Raw genomic sequence first — 25,138 nt, 5'->3', positions numbered from 1 at the left:
GTTGAGTTTAACAGGAGACACCATGTGCATAACTGCAGCTTAAAGGAGCATCTGTGGGTTTGGCCCCAGGTGATGTCTCTCTTGGTGCACCCCACTGTCACAGCAGCTGCAGCTGGGCACAGTAGGTACAGCCTGCAGTAGCCTTTCCTGAACAGGAGGGAGAGTGAAAAACCACTTATTACAGGATATTAAGAATCTCTCAAGAGCTTCAGCAGTAACAGGAAGGCTTTGTGGTTTTGAAAACATCTATTCAAGTAGTGAAGACTACGGACTCCTGAGCTAGATGAGGAAGGTAGCCAGACAGAGTGGTTTTGTTCCCTTTTGAGGTGCCTAGGTACATACATGTAACATCTCATAGTCTGGCCACTGTTCAGCCTCTGGGGGCAGGACGTGTTAGGAAAAGTGAGGGTCTGTCATACCACAGTCACTTGGCCTTGGAAGTTCTACTTTGACTGACTCAGACTCTCCACAGTGAAATAACTGCAGTCATTCAAACCAAGATAGGTTCCGGTCACTTCTCTTAATCTTAGTCATATTACCTTGTTCCAAAAAAAAAAAAAAATAATTCACAGCCAACTTTTTCCATCGGTACATTTCAATAAAAATAAAGTATAAAGGCAGTCAGCAAATAAGAGGGGTTAGAATCAATAAGGCTCACACTGGAGATGCATTTTTTTTTTTAATTCACATTTTATCATTGGCCCTTTTCAAATAGTCTTGCAAACTGAAAGGGTTTTGACTTGCAAAAATTACTCTCAGAAGAATGCTCTACCACTTTTAAAAGCAGTGTTCCGTAAGAATACACATCTCCACTTCTTGGTCTTCTCTAGATTATGGAAATACCTGCCCAGTGTGAGCTGGATGATGGGGGGGGTAGAGCTGAGACAAGGTTCTTCTATTCCTACTCTTCAAGCTCTGTTCATTTCCCTTCTTGCTTTTTGCAAATGGAAAATGAGCACAGACATGGCTTTCCTACAATCATGGTTTGGCTAACAACAGAGATGCCAATTTAATCTCCCCTTGATTGCTTCTCACCCAGAAGATTCATTTCTAACCTTCAGTAGAGCAAGGAGCACAGAAACAAAGCAAGTGGATGGGAGTTTCACAGCCTGATGTACATGATGCATTAAGTCACCTACCAGGACAAGCTTATCGACTACAACAGGCTGGACCTGGGAACACAACTTTGCTTTTTAAGAGCTACAGGACAGCAGAATCCCTGCTTCCTCACTGAAGGGAAGGCATTTCAAGTATTAGTTTTCCCAGACAGTCTTCCTGCTTCCACAGGGAGGGCTGAAACGCTGCAGGTTCTCCAAAAAGAAGTGGCAAAAGGAAAACACTTTAAAGAAACACTGGCGTAAAATGCATTTATGTGGAGTGCTGCACTGGTGAGGGGCTTGCAAATCTATTGGCTTTTAGATCTTTCAGCAGGGCTCAATGAAAATAGGTAGAGGCCAAAATCTGTTTTAAAAAGGTTAAAACTTAAAAAGTTGTGGACAATTACAAAAATGTTGCTTAGCAGCAGCCAGCCTCTGACCAGTTCTTTCAATAATGGCATTAAAAAACAACCTGATTAATAGTTCAGACATAGTGCTAAGCAGAAACCTTTTCTCAGTGTTAATAGCTCCCTTGCACTCTTCGTTCTGCTCTTTCACTGTCCACTGAGAAAGGCCAGATGTCCTTTGGTGCATCTGTTGGCATAATGACCTTTTTCACCACACTAAAAGAGAAAGAGAGAGAAGAATTATCACACAGTTACAGCTGTCTTCCTCTAGCTGCCAGTAACTTTTCAGATTTGGAAGCTCTTCTGCATATGGAAGATGCAAAAATTTAGCAGGTGAAGGGGAACACAGTGTCACAAGGGACATAATTTATGGGCTGTCTCCACTCCTTGGAGCAAAAGCTGCTTCTGTGCTGGGAGCAGTCTGACGCCATGTTATTATAACACAGTGCTCTCAGCACACCACTACGAACAGCAAAGAGCCGTAACACACACGGAGAATTTCAGTGTTTGAGGCTTCCAAGAATACTCCAATACACACAACAACAGAGATCTATGGGGACCCTCCTGATCAGCTATCCTGAATCAGACAGGGAAAAGTGCATCTGAACAAGAGATTCATGACTCTGTGCCTCAAAGCTATTCAAGCCCAGAGAGAAATACCAGTATCTCGTACAACAGCACTCTCCAGATATAAAATTTACTTGCATCTAAAATATTGTTATTGTTATTAATAATAACAACAATAATATAATAAAAGGTTTTCAGTGAAATGGATTCAGCTATTTAATATCCCTGTCTAATCACAGTAACTTTTACCCAAGCAAGCACCTAAGGCACAGAAGCTGGCAAGTACAACGATGCAAACGTCAAAGCCGATGGGACAGGAAGATTCTTTGCCCTTCTCTAGTGGCTAGGGTTAGGGCTTTTGTGGAAAAATAAGCAGAGGTGGAAACTCAATTGTGTCAAAGTTTTACCCGTGCTCCTCAATGAGCATCCAAGGTGAATAGCTCCCTCCTTGGTTTGACAGCAGTGAGGGGCATCTACAGCTGAAATACTGAACAGTCTTTGCATATTCAATTTCTGTTACTTTCAAGGACCTTCCAGGATAACAGGGGAGAAGAAAATCTTTCTACAGTCACCCACTGTAAGCAAATTAACTCATGAGACAAAACCTAATATTAACTCTGATTTTGAAATGTACAGTTCAGCAGTCTGCTTCAACTCTCACTGCGGTAGGGTTTCCTGCTCATTAGCAGATGAGCAAAGTCTGTCCTACAGCAGCCTCAGTCACCACAGCAAGTCCACGAACTAGCAAACCAGTGACCTAGAGACCCCAGAACTCAACGCTAATTCCCACAGCTGTACCCACACCCCAAAATCACACACATTTCACAAGCCTGTTTACACTGTGAGAAAACCTTTCGCAGGACTAACACCCCACATTACAAATCCATTCTTTTGCCCAAGACAAGCAACCAGCAGCAAACCAGCATGATGTAGTTCTGGTGCTGTGCACTCTGCGTTTCTTAAATCTAGGACCCTCTGCTTTCCCTCTTCATCCCTTCCCTCTGAATTACCTTGTAGCAGGTGACCTGCTCCAATGGCCGCGGTCCTCTGTTCCCAGTGTTGTTATTTTGAGACTGCATGACTCCAATGACTTGGGGTGTCCTCTGTTGGTTAGAAGAGTATCGAGGATAAAGACCGTTATGGTTGTTATTTGTTATGGAAGGGAAAAGAGCACCCCATATACCAAATGATCAGTTTTCCTCCAAATCTGTGTGTGGGTGCTCCACCAGCTGGAGCACCAGAGATAAGCACTGAGGCTTACAGAGCCCAGCGATCCTGCTTTTCTCTGGAAAGAAGATTTAAAGAGTAGGTTTAGGCTGCTAAATTACCATTGCTATCACTGAGAGATGTCACACAGATTAAAAAAATTGGCAGACCGCTGCACAACCATGTATGATGTGCTTCTCTGTAAAGTGGGAGTGTTCTGTGACTAGATCTCCATGTAAAGGTGGAGCAATTGTAGGGCTTTCAATAATGGCACTCAGTGTTGCTCACTGCTTACTTCTTGCATAGTACACACCCCCTCCAGGCAGCGCCCCGAACAACAGAACTGCCACTGCTGGCCTCTGAGCTGGAGGACAGTACTCATGACTGAGAAGGTTAACCAAGGCGAGGTGAGAAACAGAACAAAGCAGGACACCACAGTCCCAGTACAAAGACAGCAGCAGCAGTGTGTTGTGATCAGCTGGTGAACATTAGAGGGCTGGCAGGAGAGAGAAGGGACAGGGCTTTGTATTTTATTAGGATTTGTCTCCCAAGTTCTTAATTACAAAAGAATATCACACCCCGTTGTAAAATAAGTAAGGCTTTCCCTCATTCAATGAGTATTTCTCTGAGACTTTCCAGCAAGCCAGATCCAAGAGCCCAGGTGTCCAATTTTGACCGCTAAACAAGATACCCTCTTTCAAAGCGCTGTGGGAAATGCTCTGAGGGTGGGCATGTAGGGGAGGCAGGGGAACTGTGTACCTTTTGTTGTGTTTGTGTCGGTTGAGGCAGTGGTGGTTGCTCTGTGGTTCCCATTGGCAGTTCAAATCGAGGGCTGGTTTAGATGGAAACAAGAAAATTGATTCTCAAATCATATGCCAACATTTTACCATCAGTTCAGTCAAGTAACTCCAAACAACATACAATCAGCCAATTAAATTTTGCTTACAGGAAATAGGCCACCCCCTCCCCACTTCTTCTCTTTGCATTTTGATGCTCAGCAATTACATGTATGAAAATGACAATCCAGTATGTAGTATATCACTCCACCTGAGAAGTCTCCTGGAATATAAACCCACGTGATCCCACTGCACTGATGGCATCTGATCACCACTCCAGAGTCTTAGTGGTAGCTCCCTGAAGAGGTCCTGCCCTGTATCCTCAATTTGGTACAACTAAATGTTGGCCAAATCTCCAAAGCCATTGGGAAGCACTGGAGCACCCTTTTTTGACATATACAGGATCACAAGGCAAACACAAGATTACAGAACAAGCCTGGTAGCATACTCACTGCATGAATTTACAGGTAGGCCCCTCTGGACAGAATCCTACTAGGTAATTCACACAAATGACTCTTCGAGTGTGCCGATGTCTGCAGAGGGGACCTGCAACACAAAGCTCAGTAGTTCACATTCTATATATATGTACCCTAGCACTCAGTAATAGCAAGTACACAGGCAGATCATGCAAAGAAAGAACAGCAACACCCTACCCTTGATTTATAGCTACAGAAGCAGCAACAGTGCAACATACATACCATGTTTACAGAAGCCTCTGTCATACCAGGGACAGTCTTTGATCTTAGACTCCGGGTCAATGTGCAAGAACGGACATTCTTTGTTACTGCATTCCCCTGTACCAAAGGCAAACACACTTCTTAGTCAATTGTGCAGGTTCGAGATCAAATGACTCTCAAAACATTACCTGGATCATGTAGTTCCCACAAAGCCGTTACCCAACATTTATACGTTCAGGCACAACAGTCTTACTGCCTGCCTTAACCTAGATAAAGAACACCAAGAACTCACTCCTGCTGAGTAAAGTTCTACCAGGCTGGATTACTTATGTGTGCTTTTAAAAATAATGCAAAACTAAATCTGAAAGAGCAGTCATGATAACAAAAACCAAACATTTAGTGCACCAGAAGCGTGGAGAAACTACAAATTGCGCACTAACCTCAATCCAAGGAAACCTACAAGACTGTAAGTTTCTGACAGCAAGTTGCCTCATTATGTCCAGATCTCCAGAGCTGGAAAGCAAGTGCATAAAAGTTTTGCACCCCCATGCCCTCTGCTGCTCAACAGCTCCCCAAAATAAGTCATGCAACGACCAACTGCTCAGCCTACTCATCTCATACCAAAAACAGAACATAAGGCATAAAACCCCAAGTAAAACTTGAACTTCCCCCCTCTTCCCCCAAGGGACAAGCTCTTGAGAGAGGACATCTACAATAAGTCACAAAATTAGGGAGATAATAAGATGAAGAACTAAGCACATCTGAAGAAATTACAATCTAACAGTATCACCATCACAGAAAAACTGTAATGCTCTGAAGACGGATGAGAGGGATGTACCATGATCCTCTTCACCACAGTCACACACCAGCAAGGAGCACTAAGTAGGAGTTACAATGCCTCTTACCAAATTTGGAGTAGAAGTAACACTCAGGCATCTTGGTCATGTCATACTCGTGCAGAAACTCGCACTGGTCTCCCTTTTTGCACAGTCCTCGTAGCCAGTGTTTGCAAACAACTGTCTTTTCCCCGCTGATGTGTCGGAATGGGCACATGCCTCCTGTGGAAGGATGGGGCAAGAAGAAGGGAAAAAGAGCAATTAAAATATGCAGCCCAAGGTGGCACAGGGCAATAGCAACGCTTTGCTCCCCTTTGCAAGGGAGGTTTCAGAAGACACCACTTTCTCCTTGTGAATTCAGCCTTTAGTGGCAATAGCAAAACAAGGAGTTTAAGACAAGTCTTATGTTACCCTCTAACAAGCTAAGCAACACAGCCTCCAGCTCTTAATCCTAGCAACCACGAACCACAGCAACTAATACAGCCACATCCACAGCAAGGTCTGTGTGTGCTAAGTTCAAGCCTTCCTTTACCTGCAGCTTTGCTTATTCACCTCCAGCTTCTTAAAAAAATACCACTATTTCACAATTGTTGCAGTTATTCCAACATTCTTCGCTTTTATCCTCTATCTAGGTTATCCCCTCATCTTTATAAGAAAGAAGAGTACTGTAGACAGTGCTAGAAAATCTAGTTTCCTCCCTCCAGCCCTATGAGTACGAGTAAAATTGTATTTAAAAAATTACTTGCCTTTTCCACAGGCCGCTTTTAAAAAAAATTCACAGACCGCTGCACCCGACTCTGTGGGGAGAGCAAAGAAACATAATTAATTTTAACGAAGTTTCACGGCAATTTATAAAATATTCCCTTCCCCAGAAAGACAATCTGTTCCTCAACGTCAAAAGAAAAGCATTTTGGTTGGGAGAATTTACTTTCCCACATAAGTTCCCTGCTCAAGTCTGGCCCTCACAGGTATCTCTGTTCTTCTTGGGGGACACCAAGGGGGACTTGCAGAGATCTGGCAGTGCTTGTTTTGCTTTTCACATGTTTAGGTTTTGCTGACCAGGTTTTCCTCTGCTGTAAAGTCAATCATGTCTATGAACCCTGTATTTACATGATGGCAATGACAGTCTTATATTTCTTTGAACAGAACAGCCTGAAACAACCATTAGCTTGTTAACCCTTGCTGAGCCTGACCAATGGGAACCACAACATCTGACGGAGTTAAAACACCAGTTTAGTAGCCTGGCCAGAAAATTTCAGCAAAGCAACTAAAATCTTGTGAGACTACTTGTGTCAGACTATTAGACTGAAGGAAAAAGTTTAGAGACTAGGCCACGGACATACCTAAAGAGAAAGTGCCCTTGCCACCAAAATGCCTCACCCATGAAAAGGGAATGATAAAAAAACCAAAGGTACTATGCAGGAAAGTGATACTTATTCACAATAATACCTCCGCTTTCATTTCCCAGCCTGCCCAAGTACTAACTACTGCTTTCATTAAGCAGAAAAGAAAGACGCCTGGATTAAGACAGGAACCTACAGGGAAAGCAGCAGCTGCGCGAATCTAAGGCCAAGGCCTGAGCAAGGCGCCCAGACCCGCGGAACCCTCCCCATCGCCCGCAGCCGTCTCAGCCGCCCCGCAGCAGAGGCCGGCCCCGCACCCCCCCGGGGAGGAGGGACCCGCGCAGCGCCCGGCCCGCACGCACTGTCCATGCCGGGGAAGGGCAGCGGCTGCGCCCCCAGCTGCTGCTCCACAGCCACCTCCAGGTCGAACTTGATGTGGTCCACGCTGGCGATGAGCTCCTGCATGGTGGCGGCTGGGGGGCGGCGGCAGCGGGAAGGGAGGGGAGGTATGGTGGTGGCGGTGGAGGCAGCGGGCGGCCGGGCCCGGCCAGGCCCGGCCCGGCCCGCTCCACTCCGCGCCGGCAGCGCCTGAGGAGAGGGGAGGCGGCGGCGGCCGCTCCTGGCCGCCCCGCGCCGCCCGCCCGCGGAATGCCGGGAGCCACCCCTGACCCCAGCGCCCGGCGGGCAGCGCGCGCGCCTCCGCCAATCAGGGCGCGCCGGCCCCGCCCCTTCCGCCCGCGCCGGCGCCGCGGCGGAGGGGAGTGGAGTGGGCCCGGGGCCGGGCCCAGGCCCAGGCCCTCCCGGTGGCCGCGGGCACGCCATGAGGGCGGTGCGGCTCCTCGGCCTCCTGCGGGGGCGCTGGGCCCCCACCGCTGTCCCGTGGGGGTGGGGGGCAGCCTCCGAGGGCGGCTCCGAGCGGTCCGGGCCGGCGCCGCGGCTGCTCCGGCCCCCGAGGCAGGGGCCGCTGCCGGGCTGGAGACCGTTCAGCTCGTCACGGGCGTCCTACAGGCTGCCCGGGAGCGAGCCGGGAGAGAGCGGTGCTGGCAGCTGCGCTGGAGCGGGCGGCGAGGAGGAGGAGGAGGATGATGATGATGATGAAGGCGTGGAGTTCGGGACGCTGTCTAATAAATTTTCTTCTAGAAAATATTATCACAAAACCACATCGCGCTTCCAGAATTTAAAGCTGCAAGAGGAGGGAGAGGAAGAACCGGGAAGAAAACCTCGATGCGGTCCGAAGAACACCCCGTACTGGTACTTCCTGAGATGCAAGGCCCTCATCAGAGATGACAAGGTGTGTTCCCAGCTCTTCGCTTATTTGGTTTTTAATAGCATTGATGACAGCTGCAACTGTGCAACTGCATCCCATCTGTGTTATCCTATTGCTTAGTATCTTTATAGAAAGTAGTAAAATTAATCCATGAGGAATCCCATGCTCTGTAGGACTTCTACCACAGTCTGCCCACAGCTGCAAATAATGTCCATTGTAACCGATTCTCTTGCTGCCTCATCGTGGATTCTCCTCTTCCCTCTAGCTGGCGGAGGCTCTGGAGCTGTTTGAGGTGCAGATGCTGAAGGAGGAGCGTGTGCAGCCGGAAGAAAGCAATTACACTGTTCTAATTGGCGGCTGTGGCAGGGTTGGCTACGTGAAAAAGGCATTCAGGCTCTACAATGATGTAGGTTCACCTTGTCTCCTTTCTCAAACCACCTTTACCTTTTTTAAGTTAAAACTGTTTCATGTTACTTTGTTTCCAAAATGCCTCTGAGTTAGTGTTTGCACCTTCTTAGCCTGAAACTTTTAATAACAAGTGAAGAAATTCTAGACATCCTTTCCTAAAAAGCCAGTTCAAATTCTTCTTCTCTTCCCTTAGATGAAAAAACGAGGCTTAACTCCCACGGAGGCCACTTATACAGCCCTGTTCAATGCCTGTGCTGAGTCGCCGTGGAAGGACTCGGGCCTGCAGAGCGCTCTCAAATTACGGCAGCAGCTAAAGAGCAAAAATGAAGAGCTGAACCTGATCACCTACCATGCGCTGCTGAAGGTCTGTGCCCTCTGCTCGGATCTCAGGATGTGCTTTGATGTACTGAAGGTAAATAAATGACTGTTCTCATGTTGTGTAGCCTGCTCTGGTGAAAGCTCCTGGAAGCTGCCATATTGCATGAACTTTTGCATTTTCAGGAGAGGTAATTACAGGTCATGTGTTTATGTTTCATTGATCCTTGGTCTCATACAATTAAATTGACTTGGTATGTACCAAACATTAAGCTGAAGTACATAAAAGGAGGCAGCTGCTGAGGTTGGCTTTAAAACTGGTCGGGTGTGACAGAGACTTAACGAACAGTTTTTGTGGAGTTTGCAGTTACTGTGTCTGTCTCCGCTCTTTATTTTGAAGATCTGTACATTGATACCTGTCTCCTTTTAGAGCTCTTACAGCAGCTTTTTTCAGAAGGGCCAGTATGGGAATAGCTAAAAGGATTGCTGTTCCTGCCCCCCTGATTCCCTGTAGCTCCCATCAGGGAGTAGCTAGGATCTGTGTCAGCATTTCAGGACGCTCTTTCTCCTGGAGCGATCGTTCTGCTCACAGCCCTGGGAGTTCACCCTGTGATTTGCTGCTGCTATATCCCTAGAAGACATCAGTGGTATTTGAGCTTCACAGCCAGCTGCCACAGACTGTTAGGGTAACTGAGGAGTTTAATGCGCTCTCTGCTCTTTCAGGAAATTGTGCATAAGGGCCATGTTCTCACAGCCGAGACCTTCAGCTTCCTTCTCATGAGCTGCATAAAGGACAGTGAAAATGGCTTCCGATATGCCCTGCAGGTTTGTCTTCATCTTCTAAGTGGGGAGGAAAAAGTGCCTCTGTATTTTAACTTGGCACTTGAACGTAGAGAAGGCAGCAGGTTGCTTAGAGCTGATGAAATAGGAGGAGGTCAGCTCCTCCTAGGCCCAGTTCTGTAAACTAGACTTCCATCAGGATGTCTTGTACACTGGTAAACCACCCTGGGTGATCTTGCAGGACTGTATGAGCTCAAGGTGGCTGTTTACTGTCCAGTGGCCACTCACCTCATCATGCTATAAACTTGCTCCTTTTCTGCAAGCAGATACATTAACAGATATGCTGACAATCAAATGCTCCTCTTATTTAGCATCACGTACATCTGATGTTTGTCTTCCCCTCTTCAGGTCTGGAAACAAATGACTAAACTTGGAATAAAGGCTGACAGCCACACTTACAATTTGATGCTACGTGCTGCGAGAGACTGTGGAATAGGCGATCCAGTCGTGGCTTCTGAACTCCTGCTCAGACCCACCAACGAGAACTCCTCTCAGCAAAGGCTTGCACCCGGCAGACAGAAGGAAAAGGTAAAGAGTCAGAGGAAGAAGGGATCAGAGAGTGCAGCTGCTGTCCAGCTGGATGTGGAAGCTATGGAAAAGCAGTTATTTCAGGAGAGTTCGGTGCAGCGTGAAGAACTGATCCAGCACCAAAATAAAGATGTAAATCAGGCTGAAACAGAACCAGCTGCTCTCAACAGCCCCAGCATAGCTCACAGCACAAGTGGAGCGCTGATGAGGAGAGGCCAGAACAAGGTGGAGCAGCAACAAGAACACCTCAGCCAGAAGCTGCATTTCTGCAACCTGCCCAACTTGCTGGATTCCAGGATGCCTGATGCAGCCGTGGTTTCCTTGGGGACAGTGGCCACACCGTCTGATAGACTGGCTTTGATGGGGGACGTGGAAGGCTTCTTGAGTAAAATGAAAGAGGACAATGCAGAACCCAACATTAAAACGTTTACATTACTGGCTGAGCTGGCAGAACCCCAAAGCCCCTCAGAGTCCTCTTTGCTGGCACTCCTAGATGAACATAAAGTGAAAGTAGATGTGACCTTCTTTAACACTTTAATAAGGAAGAAAAGTAAACAGGGAGACCTGGAAGGAGCAAAGGTGAGAAAAAAAACCCAGAACGAGCCTGTCACATCCTCCTGTGTTAACTGTGACACCTGTTTCTGTCTCACACTGTTTTCCACAAACCGGTGCTGGTTTAATTTCCTCAGTGTTCCTGGATTCTGTTCGAGCGTGTTCAGCTCTGTCTGGAAAGCTACAGCATGACTTCTTGGAAACTGATGTCAACACTTTTATCTTGCAGAGCATGCTGCCAGCTCTAGTGAAGAGGGGACTATCGCCTAACCTCCAGACGTTTTGTAACTTGGCAATTGCTTGTAACAGAGAGAAGGATGGATTGCAGTTACTCTCAGATTTGAAGGTAATCAAAAAAGCCTCTGCTGCTTGGGGTTCGAGCTGCAGGAAGAGGTGAAGGGAAGTGTTAATGCTTTTAAAAAGACCTGCTGAGGTGTCTGTGGCGACGGCTTTTGTTCTCACTCCAAAACCAAGCAACTCCAGAGTAGCTAGAGCCAGCTCAGGTGGTCTGTCCTATACCTGTGCTGGGACAGCAGAGGGCTTGTGGGGAGGGCTGTGCTGGCATTGTAGAAGCTGCTACATGGGTCCCAGAGTGAGAGCTGTACTCCTTGTGTAAGAAGCACCTGTGTGCCTTTTCCTTCCAGGAGTCCTGCACTAGTCAGCAGATAAACAAGTTTAACCGTAGCGTTTGTTGTTTCCAGAGGTCTGGAATAACTCCCAACAAGTTTATCTACAGCACCCTCATTGCTGCTGCTGTGAGACAGCTGGATTACAGTTACCTCACTGAGATCCTGCGAGACATGAGGAATAACCAGGTGCCTCCCAATGAAGTTATCATACGCCAGCTGGAGTTCGCAGCACAGTACCCTCCCAAATTTGATCGGGTAAGTAGCCATGACGAGTCAAAGTGCAAAGGCAGCACGAAGGACACCAACAAGGCAGCACAAATTAGATGTCTGCCTAAGTCTTTTTCCTTTGGGTTTGTCTGATCTGGCTGACAGTTACTTAGTAACTGTTCCTTTAGTAGCAGCTTGTAGCTATTGCATGCTGGTGCTGAAGTGAGCTCTCTTCTAATAGGAACTTGTTTTGTTGGGTTTCTGTTTGCAGTATAAGTCAAAGAACCCGTACCTGGAGAAAATTGATGGCTTCCGCGGCTACTACTATCGGTGGTTAAAAGTAATGGCAGGAGAGGAGACCCCCCACCCCTGGGAAAAATACAGAACAGTGAAACATGCGGTAGATGACAATAAGGAAGAGGCTGCGCAGGAGCAGTCAGGGCAGAAGTAGCGGTGAGCAGGATGCTGAAGTCCTGCATCTTCCTTGTGCTGGAAGAACTTGGAACTCACTCCTTTAAACTGTCTCATAGTAAGGCTGCTTCATATTTCCATGAACCCCAGTTCTTGGGCTAACTACGTAATAAAATACTTGTCCATTATTTTAAGAAGCAAATACATTTTCCAGTGAATTTCCTTAAATTGCAGAGGATTAGACAGGCTGTAGTTTAACAAAACCTGTGCTAAACAAGGAAGAAGCAAAATCAGATTTAACGGTGGTTTAGCTCGGTGCTAGTTTTGCCTCTTTCCTGTGTTCTGTGGCTATCTGGGCACTTAAGGTGCAACCTAGAAGTCTCTTCAGGAATGCCAGCAGTCTGTACAGATCTATGCACTAATTCCAGGCTACAAACCTTAGAGAGCTCCAGTGACATTTAGCTTCCTTCTACACAAGATCAGGGGAGAGCTTGAATCAGAGCAGATGTTTGAGAACTGTATTATTTCCTTTCCACACAGCCTTTTAAATACAGTTAATTGAGAAAGAGGCCTAAGAGGTGGTTTAAAAAAGCAACCCAGTTTTAGAACACCTCACGTAGCAGCCTTCAAACAAACAAACCAGAACACGTCCAGCAGAAGAAGGGCGTAGAAATGTTTTGCCAGATCACAGCACTCTCTCAGGAAGGCAGGCTTTATTTCAAAATAAACGACTACACAAACCCAACTCAGAAACAACCACCATTGTATGATCCAGATAAACGTGTTGCTGTTTTAATTGCATTACAGAAATACCCAATCACACAGAAGGTGGCTGTAACTGCACTAATAGTCCATTATGTAGGATGATACCCCTCAGAGTTCAAAAAGTAGTCTTATGGCTAAAGGCTTCACCCAGAACAGCCTCTGCATCCGCAGTGAGTGCATTCAATGATTCTCCCCTGGAAGAAAGAACATCAGGAGGGTATTTCAGCCAAGCTACATGAGCAAACAAGACCAGCAGGCCCACGCCTCCAGGCAGGGAATGGATCTGGGTGGGAATGGTTTCTACTGGCTAGTTTTGTTGTTTCCCATACTTCTAAAAACTTTTAAACAACTGCATGCCAAAGCTGACAGTACCTTTAGAACCAACAGGATACCAACTCCACCAGCAAAGACAGAAATGTTACAACTAGAGGAAATGACCAGGAAGAACAGCACTACCTCCCCTGCCGTCCCTGACCTGGGAGAAGTTAGAGTACTGCAAGGGTCCAGACAAGCAGAGGAACAAGTTGAAAACTCTTACCACTTCCAGCTTGCTTTTGGGGACCCTGCAGATGCAGTTGGTTCCAAAGTTGGTGTCCCGCGTCTGGATACATCGCAGGCAGCAGAGGTTCTCATAACCCTGTTTCTTCCACTTTGCAATCAGGTTTTTGTCAGCGTATCCTTCCTTGATGCAGTATTCGTAGAGCTCTGTAGAGGAATAGACACCATCACAAGTAGCTCTTGGGTAACTATCAGGAATTAGTAGCTGTAATATCTAGCAGTTAAAGCCAGGCAGCTGCCAGCTTTCCTTCTATCTTCCCTCCCCAGAAACCTGATCCTTCCCACCAACACCCCAGTTCAGGCTCATCCACAGGCAGGCATCTTGCTCTGTTCTGTTTTCCCCTGCCCAGGGTAAGGCATTTGTGCTCCTCACCTCTGCTAATAGCTTTTCTTTTATAGAAGAGATCAAAGATGTAACGTGTTTTCTGGTGATGAATCCTGAAGATTGGCCAAAGGGATTCCACTTTCCTCTTCCCTTCATGAGGCTCAGTCTCCGCTGGGAGGGAACACAAACACTAGGTTTCAGCCGACCGTTTCAGACAGCCAACTTATCTCCTTAGTCACTGTGCAGTAAACTGTTCCAAGAACATTCATAACTTTTAATACATTGCAGAGGTAAGGCCGAGCTTAATGGAAGAAGACTCAAACAGAAAGGACCTGACCTGGAACAGCTCCTTTAGGAAATAAAAACAGAACGGCAGTGGGGACGACACGACCCACACTGGGAAGGCTGGTGACTTAATGGCTGCCCTGGCTCGTCAGACCAGAGCAACGGCACAGACAAGAACTATGAGTCCCTCCACACACACCAGCGAGCTTCAGCTGTGGCTCAGCCATGGCATGCCCTGAAACAACTGTACGCCAAACCTCTGTGCACTGTAACCAGCGTATACCCAGAAAAAAAGCAGCCAGTACTGGCCCAGCCTGTCTGCAGCACCACTACGAGGCAGGGACACAGAAAAGGACAACCTCTGCTGGCGGGGTAAGCTGTGCTTCATGAAGTAGTTAGGGGTTAGCTGGTTTCCAGGTCACAGCCCGCTCTGCCGCTTACCTTCTCTCATCTTCTGATCCAGCTCATCCAGTGTTGGCTCAATCAGCTCCCACCCGTCCGGGGGAGGCTTCCTGCTCCGCTTCACTTTGGGCATCACCTCGGGAACGCCTGCCCGCACTCAAACGTGCGGCTGCTTCCAAGTCCTTAAAAATCACTAGAAAAAACGAAGGGAAAACAGTTGTTGGGCATATCGTTCCTAAGATTTCTGTGTCCTATTGCCATTTTCCAGTCTGATGATGAAAATGAGCTTTACGGAGCTCGTGAAAAGAGACAAAATCTCGCCCAGCCCGGCCGCGGGGGGGGGCGCGCCGCATCCGCCTCACCACAGTACATTTTCTTCTCCTCAGCCAAGAGCCGCCAGCTGCCCCACCCCCACTCCGGGCCGCCCTGAAGCAACAACCCCCAGCAGCACCCGCCCGGCCCCGGTGAAGCGGCCCCGTCAGCCCCAGCGCGGCCCCCGGGGCCCGGGCCGTGGCGGGAGAGCGGCCGGGCCGGGCGAGGGGACCCCGCTACCCCGCTTACCTGCTGAGGGGCGCAGCTCCCGCCGCCGTCACCGCGGGGCCTCCCGCTGCCCCAGCCCCGCCCCGCCGGGGAGCCCGCCGCGCTGCCTGAGGGACACCGGCCCCGCCGTGCGCGCCCCACCCGGGCCGTGGGCAGGGCGGAGAGCGCGGCCCGCCGGGAGGGGACGCGGTCCCGCTGCCCGCGGCGGGGCGGGGGGGGCCGGCGGGGCAGGGGCGGCCGTGCCGGGGGCGCAGGCGGTGCCGAGGGCAGCCTCGCGGCGGGGGCCTGGCGGGCCGTGGGGACTGGGCGGGCGCCGAGGGCCGCGCGCCGCGCGCGGGGGTGGGGCGGTTTCCGCTTCCGGGTCGCCACTCGGGGCCGGGGGGGGCCTCGCTGCAGCTGCCGCAGCCGCCATCGCCGCCGCGATGCCGAAAGGAGGTGGGGGCCGGGCCGGGGGGATTCGCCCCTATGAGAGGCAGCGGAGAGGGGGACGGGCGGCGGCTGAGGCGAGGGAGGCCCCTCAGCCCCAGGGAGGAGGGGAGAGGCGTGGGGGGAGGCTCCGGCTGTGGAGGCTCAGGGCGGGCAGGGTTCCTCCTGCCCCCCGGTGTGGGCTGGGGGGGGGGGGACACGGACGGACACAGGGTTCGTTCCCCGTCCCCGGGTCTGAGGGGAGGTCTCTTTCCCTCTCTCCCCCGCCTTGGGGAAGCGTGGTGGCGGGGAGGTCTCCTTTTCCCCTTACCGGCTGCGGAGGGTCTTGGGAGAGGGGAGTCCCCCTCACCCCTCCTACGGCTGTGGATGGCCTCTGGGGTGGTCTCGGTTTCTTCCCCCAGCCCGCTTCTGGAGGGCTTCGAGGGGGGGTGGGCGGTTCGCTCCCCGCCCCCCGAAAACATGGTAGCTTGTCCCGTCTCTCACAGAGCAGGGGGTCCAGTTCTGTGCCCCCCAGCAAGCGCCATGGGATCGCAGGAGTCCCAGAGGATGCGCGGTGCCGGACGCCCCCGTGGGGCCGGGAGCGGGCTGGGCCCCATGTGCTCCCCGCCGGGCTGGGAGCCGCAGCCGGTTCCCCCGGGGCAGAACTGGGGGCACACGGACGCCCGGGGAGGGGAGTTTGCAGCTACACGGGGGTCCCGGGGGGCACCCCGGGAGACACAGGCTCTGTGTGGTGCCTAACGACCATCCCCTCCCGGTGGGTCAGCGGTGGAGGCCTGAGGGGCTGCATAGGGGAGTGCGAGGGTCCGGCCCAGAGGGGCGGGGGGGGGGGGGGGTGGGGGGGTCTTCGGGTCAGGGGCTCCAAACGTAGCTGCTTTCATGGGGCTCCAGCACCTCCGCATCTGGGCATTACGGAGCGGGTACTGACTTGCTTCTGTGATTAAGGAGAAGTAATGAGGGACTGACAGGCTGTCACGGCGGAGCTGGATCCACCCAGAACCTTCTCCAGATGCACCATCTGCATAATTGGCTCTGTGAAACCCCAGTCATATACATTAATGTAAACCAGCCCTCATCATTCATCTTCCCTGTAGTTTGCTCCAATTTATTTCATCAGCATTTCCCAAGGTTTAGGACTAAATCTGCTTCCCTATTTAGATTTTCTTTAAGCGCTTTATTTTGTGTCCATTTGCACAATATTAGTAGACAGGGCTGAAGCTTTCGCCTGTTTTTTATGAAGGCAAAGAACTGTGGTGGGTTATAACCCTGGTTACCATGTTTAAATGCCCCATAATTCAGGGTTTCCTGCTCTACATTTCATCATACAGTTTTAAATGTTTGTTTCAAACCTTTTGCTTCTTGAGAAAAGAGGGAGCTTCGCTTGCCTCCCCACCCCCGAGTCAGTAGGAGTTACAATATAAGAGTGAATTTTTGTAGTCACTGTTTAATATAAAATGGGGGGAGGGGTGTTAATCGGTCAGTAATAAATTATTTCTGATTACTTCATTTTTTTTTTAATACTTTGATCGTAAAAAAGGTATTTCCTTAAATATTCTTCCATTCTCTTTTAAGTTCCTTAATTATGCTGTTTAAAGCTGAAGACAAATGTATTTGAGTGCGCCTGCCTTAGGTGCCAGTGGTCTTTACTGCAGGTGAAATCTGTAGGTGATTATGTTTTTAAAGTGCTTCACAGAGGAGGGTAAAAATCATTATCCCTGTTTTACAGATGGGGAAACTGAGGCACAGAGCAGAGCTGAGTTGTGCAGCATGATGTGGTAGGTCAGTGGCAGATGTAGAACCAGCACTTTGCTTGTCCAGCGTGCGGTTTGATGTCTCTGCGAAGAGCAGAGCCCTGTCCCTGCACCTTGCTGAGCTCCCCACAGTCTCTCCAGCCGCTGAGGTGGTGGCACTGCTGCTCCCACTCAAAGGGGTCTTCTCCCCGTGCAGGCTTGAATACAAATGAGATTTGATTCACTCTTCTATTTGCTGCTTTTTAGGTGTTTAATGTAAGATAATTTCTCATTAGTTGTTTCCCTCCCTTTATTACTGTTGTTTTATTTGCAGTAATAAGGCTTTTGTGTTCTTGAGTTCTGAGCCCAGTGTGAAATTCTGAGCCTAGCTGGACACGACTGCCTGGCACGGGCTGAGCTTGGTTGAGTTCAGTTTTCTTGGTGTTACGTAGTGTCAAAGATATTGCTGTTGTTCCATTTAGAGTGATGTCATTTGCTGGGCAGTGGGATAAAGTCTCCTGGGCTGGAGTGCTCCCTTGGCAGATCTTGTTCCCAGAGGGTGTCAGTGTTACCGTGTGGGATAGTTGGGAACAGGAGACACACGCCTTTGGGTGCAGCAAAGCTTTTGGTTGCACTTATGGTTTGAGTGTCCACAACGTTCCACAGCTGAGTTCTGAGGGAAGAGTCTGGGCTCTGCGCTTCCCCATTTCATGCGAGGAAAAACATCTCAGGAGTCTCTGTAAGGCTTTGCAGTGAGGCTTTTGAGATAATTTATTCCACAGCTCAGCTTTTACTGAGCTAAAACGTGTGAGAATTTGTTTATGCTGAGCAGAGGGCTGGTCAGAAAATGTTAAATTTCTAAAGCTTGCAGTGCACAGAGGCTGCCTGCGCTGGTGCTCCCTGTCCTTCTGAGTCTGACAGTGCAGCTGGCCACGGCTGTGGCACATCGGTTCAGCAGTGGCGGGTCCCTCCTGTGCCTCCTGCCTTCCTCTCCTGAGGAAGAAAGGACAATTCCCATCAGCCCTCCCGGCCACCATAAGGTTTCCGTTGTCCTCGGCAGGTGAAGCAGGGAAGGTGAGAGCGAGCAAGGATTTCCTGCTCCTTCCCTCGGACTTCAAAGACTCCTGCAGTAGCAGAGAGCTCCCTTGCCTAAGCTGTTTGCTTTTTGCTAATCTCGTGGACCATTTGTACCCTGAGCTCCCTGGCTCAAGGCTGGAGTCAGCTCTGTTCAGCTTGCTTCCCAGCAGTTCTTGGAGCTGTAAGAACATAAACAGAGCAGTCACTTGCAGGAAGCATTAATGGGTTCAGCAATTCGTTAATAAACAGAATTCTAAACTTGAGAGCCCATCTTAGCCGGGCAGCCCAGCCAGCTAAGCTGACTCTCTCCTCTTCCTGCTTCCTAGAGCTTGTTTTTATTTTTCCTTATAAAGCAGTGGAACATGGAGGCTCCTTTTCGTAGTCTTTCAGCTCTCATTATAATTCCCAAAGCTTTTGTCCAATTAGCTGCCTACTTTCTCTTGGCACAGCCTTAGTATAAGGGAGGGGTTAAGGAGGCAAGCTTGTCAGAGAGTTGGTTGTAACCGTGGCAGCCGCAGGAACACACTGTGATTCCTCCCGTGCAGGAAGCACAGAGCGTGGCTGTGGGGCTGAGCAGCCCTTGCCAGTCCGGGAAGTGAATCAGAGAGGCCACAAGCACAGGCGTGAGTGGGCAAGGAAGGGTGGCGTCACCAAGAGCTGTGGGGACACTTGGAAGCTTGTTGCCACGTAACTGGCATCGCGGCTCTGTGATGGTTGAGGGACAGGGGTATCCCCTTCAGGGAGGATTTTTCTGGCTCGCTCTGTAAGACGGGCCTGTGCTTGATTAGGAGAACGCTGTACAGCTGATAGGCTGCATTCAGTTCTGGTGTCTCCAAACACAGCCCAAGGGGAAAGAAGGAACCAATTCTCTGAGTATCTTTCTCTAGATCAATAATCCCAAATCTCTGTGCAATTTACCCAAAAATCTTGGAGTGTTTTATGGAGGCTGGCAGGTTCAGGGTGTCTTTTTCATTGTTGTTGTTGTTTAGATTCTGTCAGAGAAGCTGTTTTGGTTTATCCTGTCTGCACTGAAAATCCAGAGAGTGCTGCAGGAGGAGTACACCTTTCTGGAAGCTTACCCCTAAAGCATTTATTAATTTATTTTTTTTGTACAGGTAGAAAAGGAGGCCACAAAGGCCGAGCAAGACAGTACACAAGTCCTGAAGAGATTGATGCCCAGCTCCAAGCAGAAAAGCAAAAGGCAAGGGTATGTGTTTTGCCTGTGTTACATGCTTACTGTCAGAAGTCCTGGCCTGGACAGCATGCTTATCTTGCAGTTCATGAGAAATGGCAGCTTAGTCAAGTGTTGGAGATTTTTCTGTCAGTGATCACAGTATGAATTCTGAATATCTCTGCCTGGGGAGACTGCATGGTGTCATCCAGTCTGGTGCCTCACAAAAGTGAGGCCAGGTAGACCATCCAGTTCACAATTTGAAGGTTAAAGGTAGGGAGGATGATCACACAGCAGCTCTAGGCATGTGTTCCCCCCATATGTCATCATTCTGGTCTCCAGTGTCAGCTGATTTTTCTGTCTGTGCTCTGCAGATTGGCTATGGAGAAAAAGGGCTCACATCTTGACATCTTATTGCATATTGAAATTATTGTATTTGCCTTCTTTCTCTTCTAGATTTAAAAGACCAAACTCTTGACTCTTTCCTGTACGCATGATTTTCTTGTTTTCCTCTGACTTGTAGGAGAGAGAACAGTTTTCTGGCATGACTCCTTTTTTGGGTGTGTTTCTACGTCCCAACATAGGACTGTAACAGCTGCCCCCACTTCCACATCTACCTGACTGGTGTTATGAGAGGCGTGGATACTTTTTGCAGTACTTGCTGTCTTGTATTTCCAGATCATCACAGCTACGATGACACTCTCACTGCTGCTTTTCTGTGACTTTCTGGAAGTGCTGCCTAAGCCAAAATACACTATTCCAGCTGAAGCCTCAGCACTGACTACAGTAGGATAATTATACCCCTTGTAGGAAATACTGATGAATACCTCGAGAAGAAGATTACTCTTTCAAGCAGTTATGAGCCATATTGTTGACTCCTTTTTAATGTTTTGACCAGCTGCAACTCAAGATGATTGTGTGGTTTGCTGCTTCGCCATATATTCCAACTTTGTGTTGGATTTCTTCTTCCAAAGTATAACTCCTCTGGTTTTGTTTTCTGATTCCACCTTCTTGATTTCATGCCATCTTTCCAAATTCTGAAACCACTTATGGGTCTGATCCTGTTTTCCAGAATGATTCCAACTCCTGCCAGTGTGATGTCATTCACAAACTTTATGAGTGTTCTCTACTTCCGAGTTGTTAATAAAAATGCTAACTGGAAATGGAACAGGACACAGGACAAGTAGGACCCCACTTGATGTCTTGTTTCAAAACAAACCAGAGAACTGCTCTTTGAGAAGGAATTCTTTGTTTTGGTCTTAATTCATACCACATAGCGATGGTTAGATCTAACACTGATTTGTTAGGGAGAGCTTAAAAAAAAATAATTAACAAAATTACCCCTCTTACTGCCCATAGCGCAGCCAGTTGCTAGGATGAGGGATATCTGGCGGTGGTAGATACGTGGCTATTCACACCCATGTTGGTTGTTCTTATCGTCTAATGATTTACAAATTAATTGCTAGGTTTCTGACTAGTAAAAGCAGTGTTAAAAATAGGCTGTATTTTCTTGGATAATAATGTTCTGGTTGATGGTTGTCACTTTGAGCTTCTCTAGGATTTTTTTTTTTTTTATCTAGATCTAGGATGGGATCCAGCTCTACACTACATCTGTGTGGTTTCCGGTCCCTGAGATATTATGCACTGGAAACCTGGGCCAGATTGTCTCCTGGAGATCTTTCATTTGGGGAAAGTAAAGTGCCAGTTCTGGCTTTTACAATTGATTTCCTGGTCTGTTACACAGAGAGAACAGCAGAGTTGTTTAAAGGTGGTCTGCTGGGGCAGGTGGTGTGCACTGACATGTTGAGAATGAGCTCTTGTTTTGTAACAGCCAGGCACCCTTGGTGTCACATGGGCCACATGAGGAGCACCAGTGCTCTTGGAGCTGTCTCTAATCCCTCCAAAACGATCTCATTTAAGAGTCACTGTTGGATTTGGGATTTTTATTGACATACATTTTTCTCTTAATTTCCTGTGATTTTGTAGGAAGAAGAGGAGCAAGAGGAAGGAGGCGAAGGAGCAACAGGGGACCCCAAAAAGGAGAAGAAGTCTTTAGATTCAGATGAGAGTGATGAAGATGATGATGATTATCAGGTACTGTCATTCTCAAGTCACTTAATGCATTTGCACCACCCACATTCTTGGGGCAGGAGAGACATGCACACTCTTGACTCCAAGTTCTCTTTGAGAGCTACCTATAGTAATTTTTTTATGGAATAACTATTTTTAGAAGCAAAAAAACCTACTTGACAGCATTTTGTCCTCAGAATGAAAACTTGTGTAATTTTACAAGTGAGACGCAAAGGCAAGAAGATTTCAGAAAAGGCTGAAGATGCCTGGCAGTATAAATCTTGGTTCATATATGGTTTTGCTGTCTGGTAGTAAAAACATCTTGAATTCTGCTTTTGGGGTGTGTTGCAGTGTATTTAATGAGCTCTGGTGCAACAGAGTGCTGGGTACGAGAAAGCTTCCTAACCTTCTCGTTCTTGAACCTTAGCAAAAGCGCAAAGGAGTGGAAGGGTTGATAGACATAGAGAATCCCAATCGTGTAATTCAGACAACCAAAAAAGTAACTCAGCTGGACCTGGATGGACCTAAGGAACTCTCACGACGAGAGCGGTGAGTCTTTCCTGCTGCCTTGGCAGGAGCTAGTGCATTCTTGGAATTGCGTCCTTGCTGGTGGCAGCAGCTTAACACGGGGAGGTGTTTCCCTGCTGCGTATGCGTTGGTGTTTCAGGGAAGCCCTTTAAATGTGTTGCTGTCTAATGCAGACACTGAGCAGCAACAGACTGTCGAGCAGGACTCACCATGGTTCAAAATGTCTTTTCCTTACAAACTACAGAAACTGTCTGCCCTCTGGGAGCAGCTGTGGCCATCCTGGAGCCAGGCAGCTTGGCCAGGTGCACTTAAGGGAGTGAAGTTTGCTGAGAGGCGGATTTAGGCCATTCCTTCCCTGAAGTTTTATGCCAAAACCCAGACGTAACTGAAATCCATTAACCAGAGGTCGCTTTAATCTTGCTACAGAAGGTGCCCTAGTGACAGGTAGCTGTTCCCAGATTCCAGGCATCGTGGTGAGTTGTCTGAGAAGCTGAATCAGATGAGAACGAAAGTTTAGTCTTCTAGTTCCATTTAGCAATGGAGAGTTTCAGAGTGAAAGATTTAAGCTTGCTTATTTGGGATAGATTGCTTCAGCAGAAGTACACCTTTGAGGGTAAGGCTGGGAAAAACATGTAATGGTGCTGTGCAGTCTGGGGCTAATTCATGTGACCTCATTGTGTGTCAGTGTCTGTATTTAGCTGTACGAAAGCAGAAATACTCTCTGTCATCGTTCCTGTTCAAACCCTGCAATAGATAAAAACTGCTTTGAAAACTGGTGACAGGGCCCCCAGTCTCTGTGGGCAGTCCATCTCTGTCCTCACTCCCTTCCCAGTCAGAAAGTCTCCCTCACTGCCTCTGCCTGCGTGTTTATGTGATGTTCTGGTGACTGGTGTGTTTCACTCAAACAGAGAGGAAATAGAGAAACAAAAGGCAAAAGAAAGATACATGAAAATGCACCTAGCTGGTAAAACAGAACAAGCGAAGGCAGATCTCGCCCGACTAGCCATCATTCGGAAGCAAAGGGAAGAAGCTGCCAGAAAGAAAGAAGAAGAAAGAAAAGGTTAGAGAGTAATTAATCATATCCTCTTCTTTTTGTGGTGGCTGCACTGCCAAGAGGCATGATTTCTCATATCATACATAGTAATCCCTCATCTCCTGTGACTGTGTGGTGTTGCTGTCTTCACAACTCTCATCAAAACCAGAATCGGCTGTTTCTTTCTTATAAAGCTCTAGAACATCTGAACAGGGAGCAGGGCAAGAGGGAAGGGAGTTGCCCTTGACATCCATATTGTCCTCAGCCTCCCAGGCAATGCTTGCTCCAGTTTGGGGGTTTGGCGGGTTCCGTGTGCTGGATGTGATTTTTCTGCTTTGCATGCTGGGGATCCAAACTGCCCAGGGAGTCTGCGGCACTCCTCCCCTGCCTGGACTTTCTCTTCAGCTCTGATCGGTGTGAATGGGAATTCTGATGAGCATGGCTTCTCAGTAGCTTCCACAGAGAAATTTGAGCATCAGCAGCAGGGTGATGTGTGGACGGCTGAAGAGAGAGGCCAAGGACAGAGGGAACGTGCAAGGGGGGCTGCTTCTCTTGACTCTGGAGGGTTTCTACCATGGATTAGCGGGGAGGGTTGGATATTTTCCCGTTGCCTCACTGTACATGACTCATGGGGTTTTGGTCTCGGGGGCTGTCAAGCCACCCCCACTCCCTGGCGTGCGCTGTGAAGTGGTGAAACCTCTGTTGTTTTTCCTCCCCCAGCAAAAGACGAAGCGGCCATGGCAGGTAAAAGACTGCAGTCTCTATCCCTTAACAAGTAAGCACAGGACATGCAAGAGGAGGAAACGCCAGGGAACTGTGCCTGGTGCCTGCCAGGAACTCTGTCGTGTTGCATACCATTGATGCCACGTAGGGTGTACTGAGGCATCGAAGTCACTTTCACCTCCAAGAGACACTGACAATGTTTGTCCTCATCCTGGCACAGATTTCCATTTGGGGTTAGGGGCAGCTGCTATCTTTGGTGCAGAACTGTGCTGAACAGCAATTCTCTGTAACAGTTTGGAAACCTGAATGTTTTTGCTGTTTTTAGGGTTAAGAACTCATAGACAGGGGGCAGGGTGGGAGGGAGCTGTGCGGGAGGGGAGATGCTTCAAATATTAGATTGCAAGAAAATAGATTGTGGGGTCATTATGGGGTGGGGCATGGGGTGGGGAACTTTGACTTGCTAGTGAAAGCCCAAAAGATAATGTATCTGCAGAATCCTTTTGGGCGAATGGCCCATCAAATTTTGCTGCAGGGTGTTGCAGTATAAGCTGGGAGCCTGACTTCATGGACATCTGGAGTGCCGTTCCTTCCCAGTTTCATCCCTCCTTTCTTGCAGCCAGTCTCCCCTTTTCCCTCCTCTTCATTTTTATTTTTTTTCCTTCTCCTTATTAGGGATAGTGCCAGTTTTTAACCACATCATCCTTTATTTAAAGGAAACAAACAACAACATTAATTGTATCAGACCCAGATGGATAAAAAAACTTCATAAAGTTTAAAAAACAACAACAACAGAACTTGTATATTTGGCTGATTAAAATGTAAGTTATCATATCTGCTCTGTCATCGCCTGGTGTATGTGTGTAAATGAACACGAGTGTACAGGCTGCTGCTGAGGTGCCAGGTGCTGTAGCGATCTGATGCTGTGGTGACTTCTGCATTGGCTGCTTTGCCGTTTCTGTGTTGTTTGTGGTGTGGAATGTGGCTCGAGGTTCAGCAGCGCCATCAGCAGATGCAGCCTGAAGGCAAAAAGCTTTTCCCGCTGTCTCTACACCCCCCCACCCCCCCCACCCCCACTCCCCCCTGCACAATCTGGTTACCACAGTGGAGAAGAGTTACCCTCAGGCTGCAGTCTGTCCTTGTCAGGGGGCCAGTCCCCAAGCTGTCACCCTGTCAGATGTCCTGTCTCTTGGTGTAGGGCTGCTGGAGCAGGAGGTGCTCTAACCCGCTGCACCCCAGGAGGTCCAGGCAGCCTGTGCCAGCGACACCAGCGCTTCCCAGATTCACTCGCCAAAGGCTGGAGGAGATTCAGCCCCAGCGCTGAGATGAGAGCACTCTCGCGGTCACCAGCAGAGGTGACAGCTGTAGACACGCAGGATGACAAA

General features: G+C 48.6%; 4 protein-coding genes across 8 annotated transcripts; 2 read left to right on the top strand and 2 right to left on the bottom strand.

The window, feature by feature from the left end:
- Nucleotides 1–571: 571 nt before the first annotated feature.
- CPSF4 (cleavage and polyadenylation specific factor 4) lies at nucleotides 572–7,637 on the bottom strand. Of its 2 annotated transcripts, XM_056336698.1 has the most exons (8): nucleotides 7,332–7,635; nucleotides 6,373–6,423; nucleotides 5,696–5,848; nucleotides 4,812–4,907; nucleotides 4,566–4,659; nucleotides 4,037–4,109; nucleotides 3,082–3,174; nucleotides 572–1,720 (listed from the first exon to the last, which is right to left on the bottom strand). In XM_056336698.1, exons 1-8 carry the CDS (start codon nucleotides 7,432–7,434, stop codon nucleotides 1,652–1,654), a joined length of 732 nt encoding a protein of 243 aa, XP_056192673.1. In that variant the 5' UTR covers nucleotides 7,435–7,635; the 3' UTR covers nucleotides 572–1,651. The 2 variants fall into 2 exon arrangements, with proteins under 2 accessions (XP_056192673.1, XP_056192674.1); XM_056336699.1 differs by lacking the exon at nucleotides 4,037–4,109 and having other exon boundaries at nucleotides 7,332–7,637.
- A 71-nt stretch (nucleotides 7,638–7,708) lies between these two features.
- On the top strand, nucleotides 7,709–12,328 carry PTCD1 (pentatricopeptide repeat domain 1). Of its 3 annotated transcripts, none has more exons than XR_008821504.1 (8): nucleotides 7,709–8,260; nucleotides 8,502–8,642; nucleotides 8,838–9,056; nucleotides 9,683–9,784; nucleotides 10,148–10,906; nucleotides 11,109–11,225; nucleotides 11,616–11,763; nucleotides 11,987–12,094. XR_008821504.1 is itself a non-coding variant. In XM_056336693.1 (8 exons), exons 1-8 carry the CDS (start codon nucleotides 7,790–7,792, stop codon nucleotides 12,164–12,166), a joined length of 2,229 nt encoding a protein of 742 aa, XP_056192668.1. In that variant the 5' UTR covers nucleotides 7,709–7,789; the 3' UTR covers nucleotides 12,167–12,328. The 3 variants fall into 3 exon arrangements, 2 of the variants coding, with proteins under 2 accessions (XP_056192668.1, XP_056192669.1); XM_056336693.1 differs by having other exon boundaries at nucleotides 11,524–11,763; nucleotides 11,987–12,328; XM_056336694.1 differs by having other exon boundaries at nucleotides 7,711–8,260; nucleotides 11,581–11,763; nucleotides 11,987–12,328.
- A 494-nt stretch (nucleotides 12,329–12,822) lies between these two features.
- On the bottom strand, nucleotides 12,823–15,179 carry BUD31 (BUD31 homolog). 2 transcript variants are annotated; one of them, XM_056336701.1, is made up of 5 exons: nucleotides 15,023–15,179; nucleotides 14,501–14,654; nucleotides 13,823–13,945; nucleotides 13,430–13,596; nucleotides 12,823–13,085 (listed from the first exon to the last, which is right to left on the bottom strand). In XM_056336701.1, the coding sequence occupies exons 2-5, from the start codon at nucleotides 14,592–14,594 to the stop codon at nucleotides 13,035–13,037; spliced, it is 435 nt and encodes a 144-aa protein (XP_056192676.1). In that variant the 5' UTR covers nucleotides 14,595–14,654; nucleotides 15,023–15,179; the 3' UTR covers nucleotides 12,823–13,034. The 2 variants fall into 2 exon arrangements, with proteins under 2 accessions (XP_056192676.1, XP_056192677.1); XM_056336702.1 differs by having other exon boundaries at nucleotides 14,501–14,643; nucleotides 15,023–15,168.
- A 171-nt stretch (nucleotides 15,180–15,350) lies between these two features.
- On the top strand, nucleotides 15,351–24,587 carry PDAP1 (PDGFA associated protein 1). The gene is made up of 6 exons (XM_056336700.1): nucleotides 15,351–15,436; nucleotides 19,347–19,438; nucleotides 21,389–21,496; nucleotides 21,900–22,021; nucleotides 22,909–23,060; nucleotides 23,754–24,587. Exons 1-6 carry the CDS (start codon nucleotides 15,424–15,426, stop codon nucleotides 23,810–23,812), a joined length of 546 nt encoding a protein of 181 aa, XP_056192675.1. The 5' UTR covers nucleotides 15,351–15,423; the 3' UTR covers nucleotides 23,813–24,587.
- The last annotated feature ends 551 nt before the right edge of the window (nucleotides 24,588–25,138 follow it).

The sequence above is a fragment of the Falco biarmicus genome, chromosome 4 (genome assembly GCF_023638135.1).
Source record: "Falco biarmicus isolate bFalBia1 chromosome 4, bFalBia1.pri, whole genome shotgun sequence".
Classification (NCBI taxonomy): Eukaryota; Metazoa; Chordata; class Aves; order Falconiformes; family Falconidae; genus Falco; species Falco biarmicus.
The sequence above is the reverse complement of the archived record's forward strand: the minus strand, read 5'-3'. Positions and strand labels throughout refer to the sequence as shown.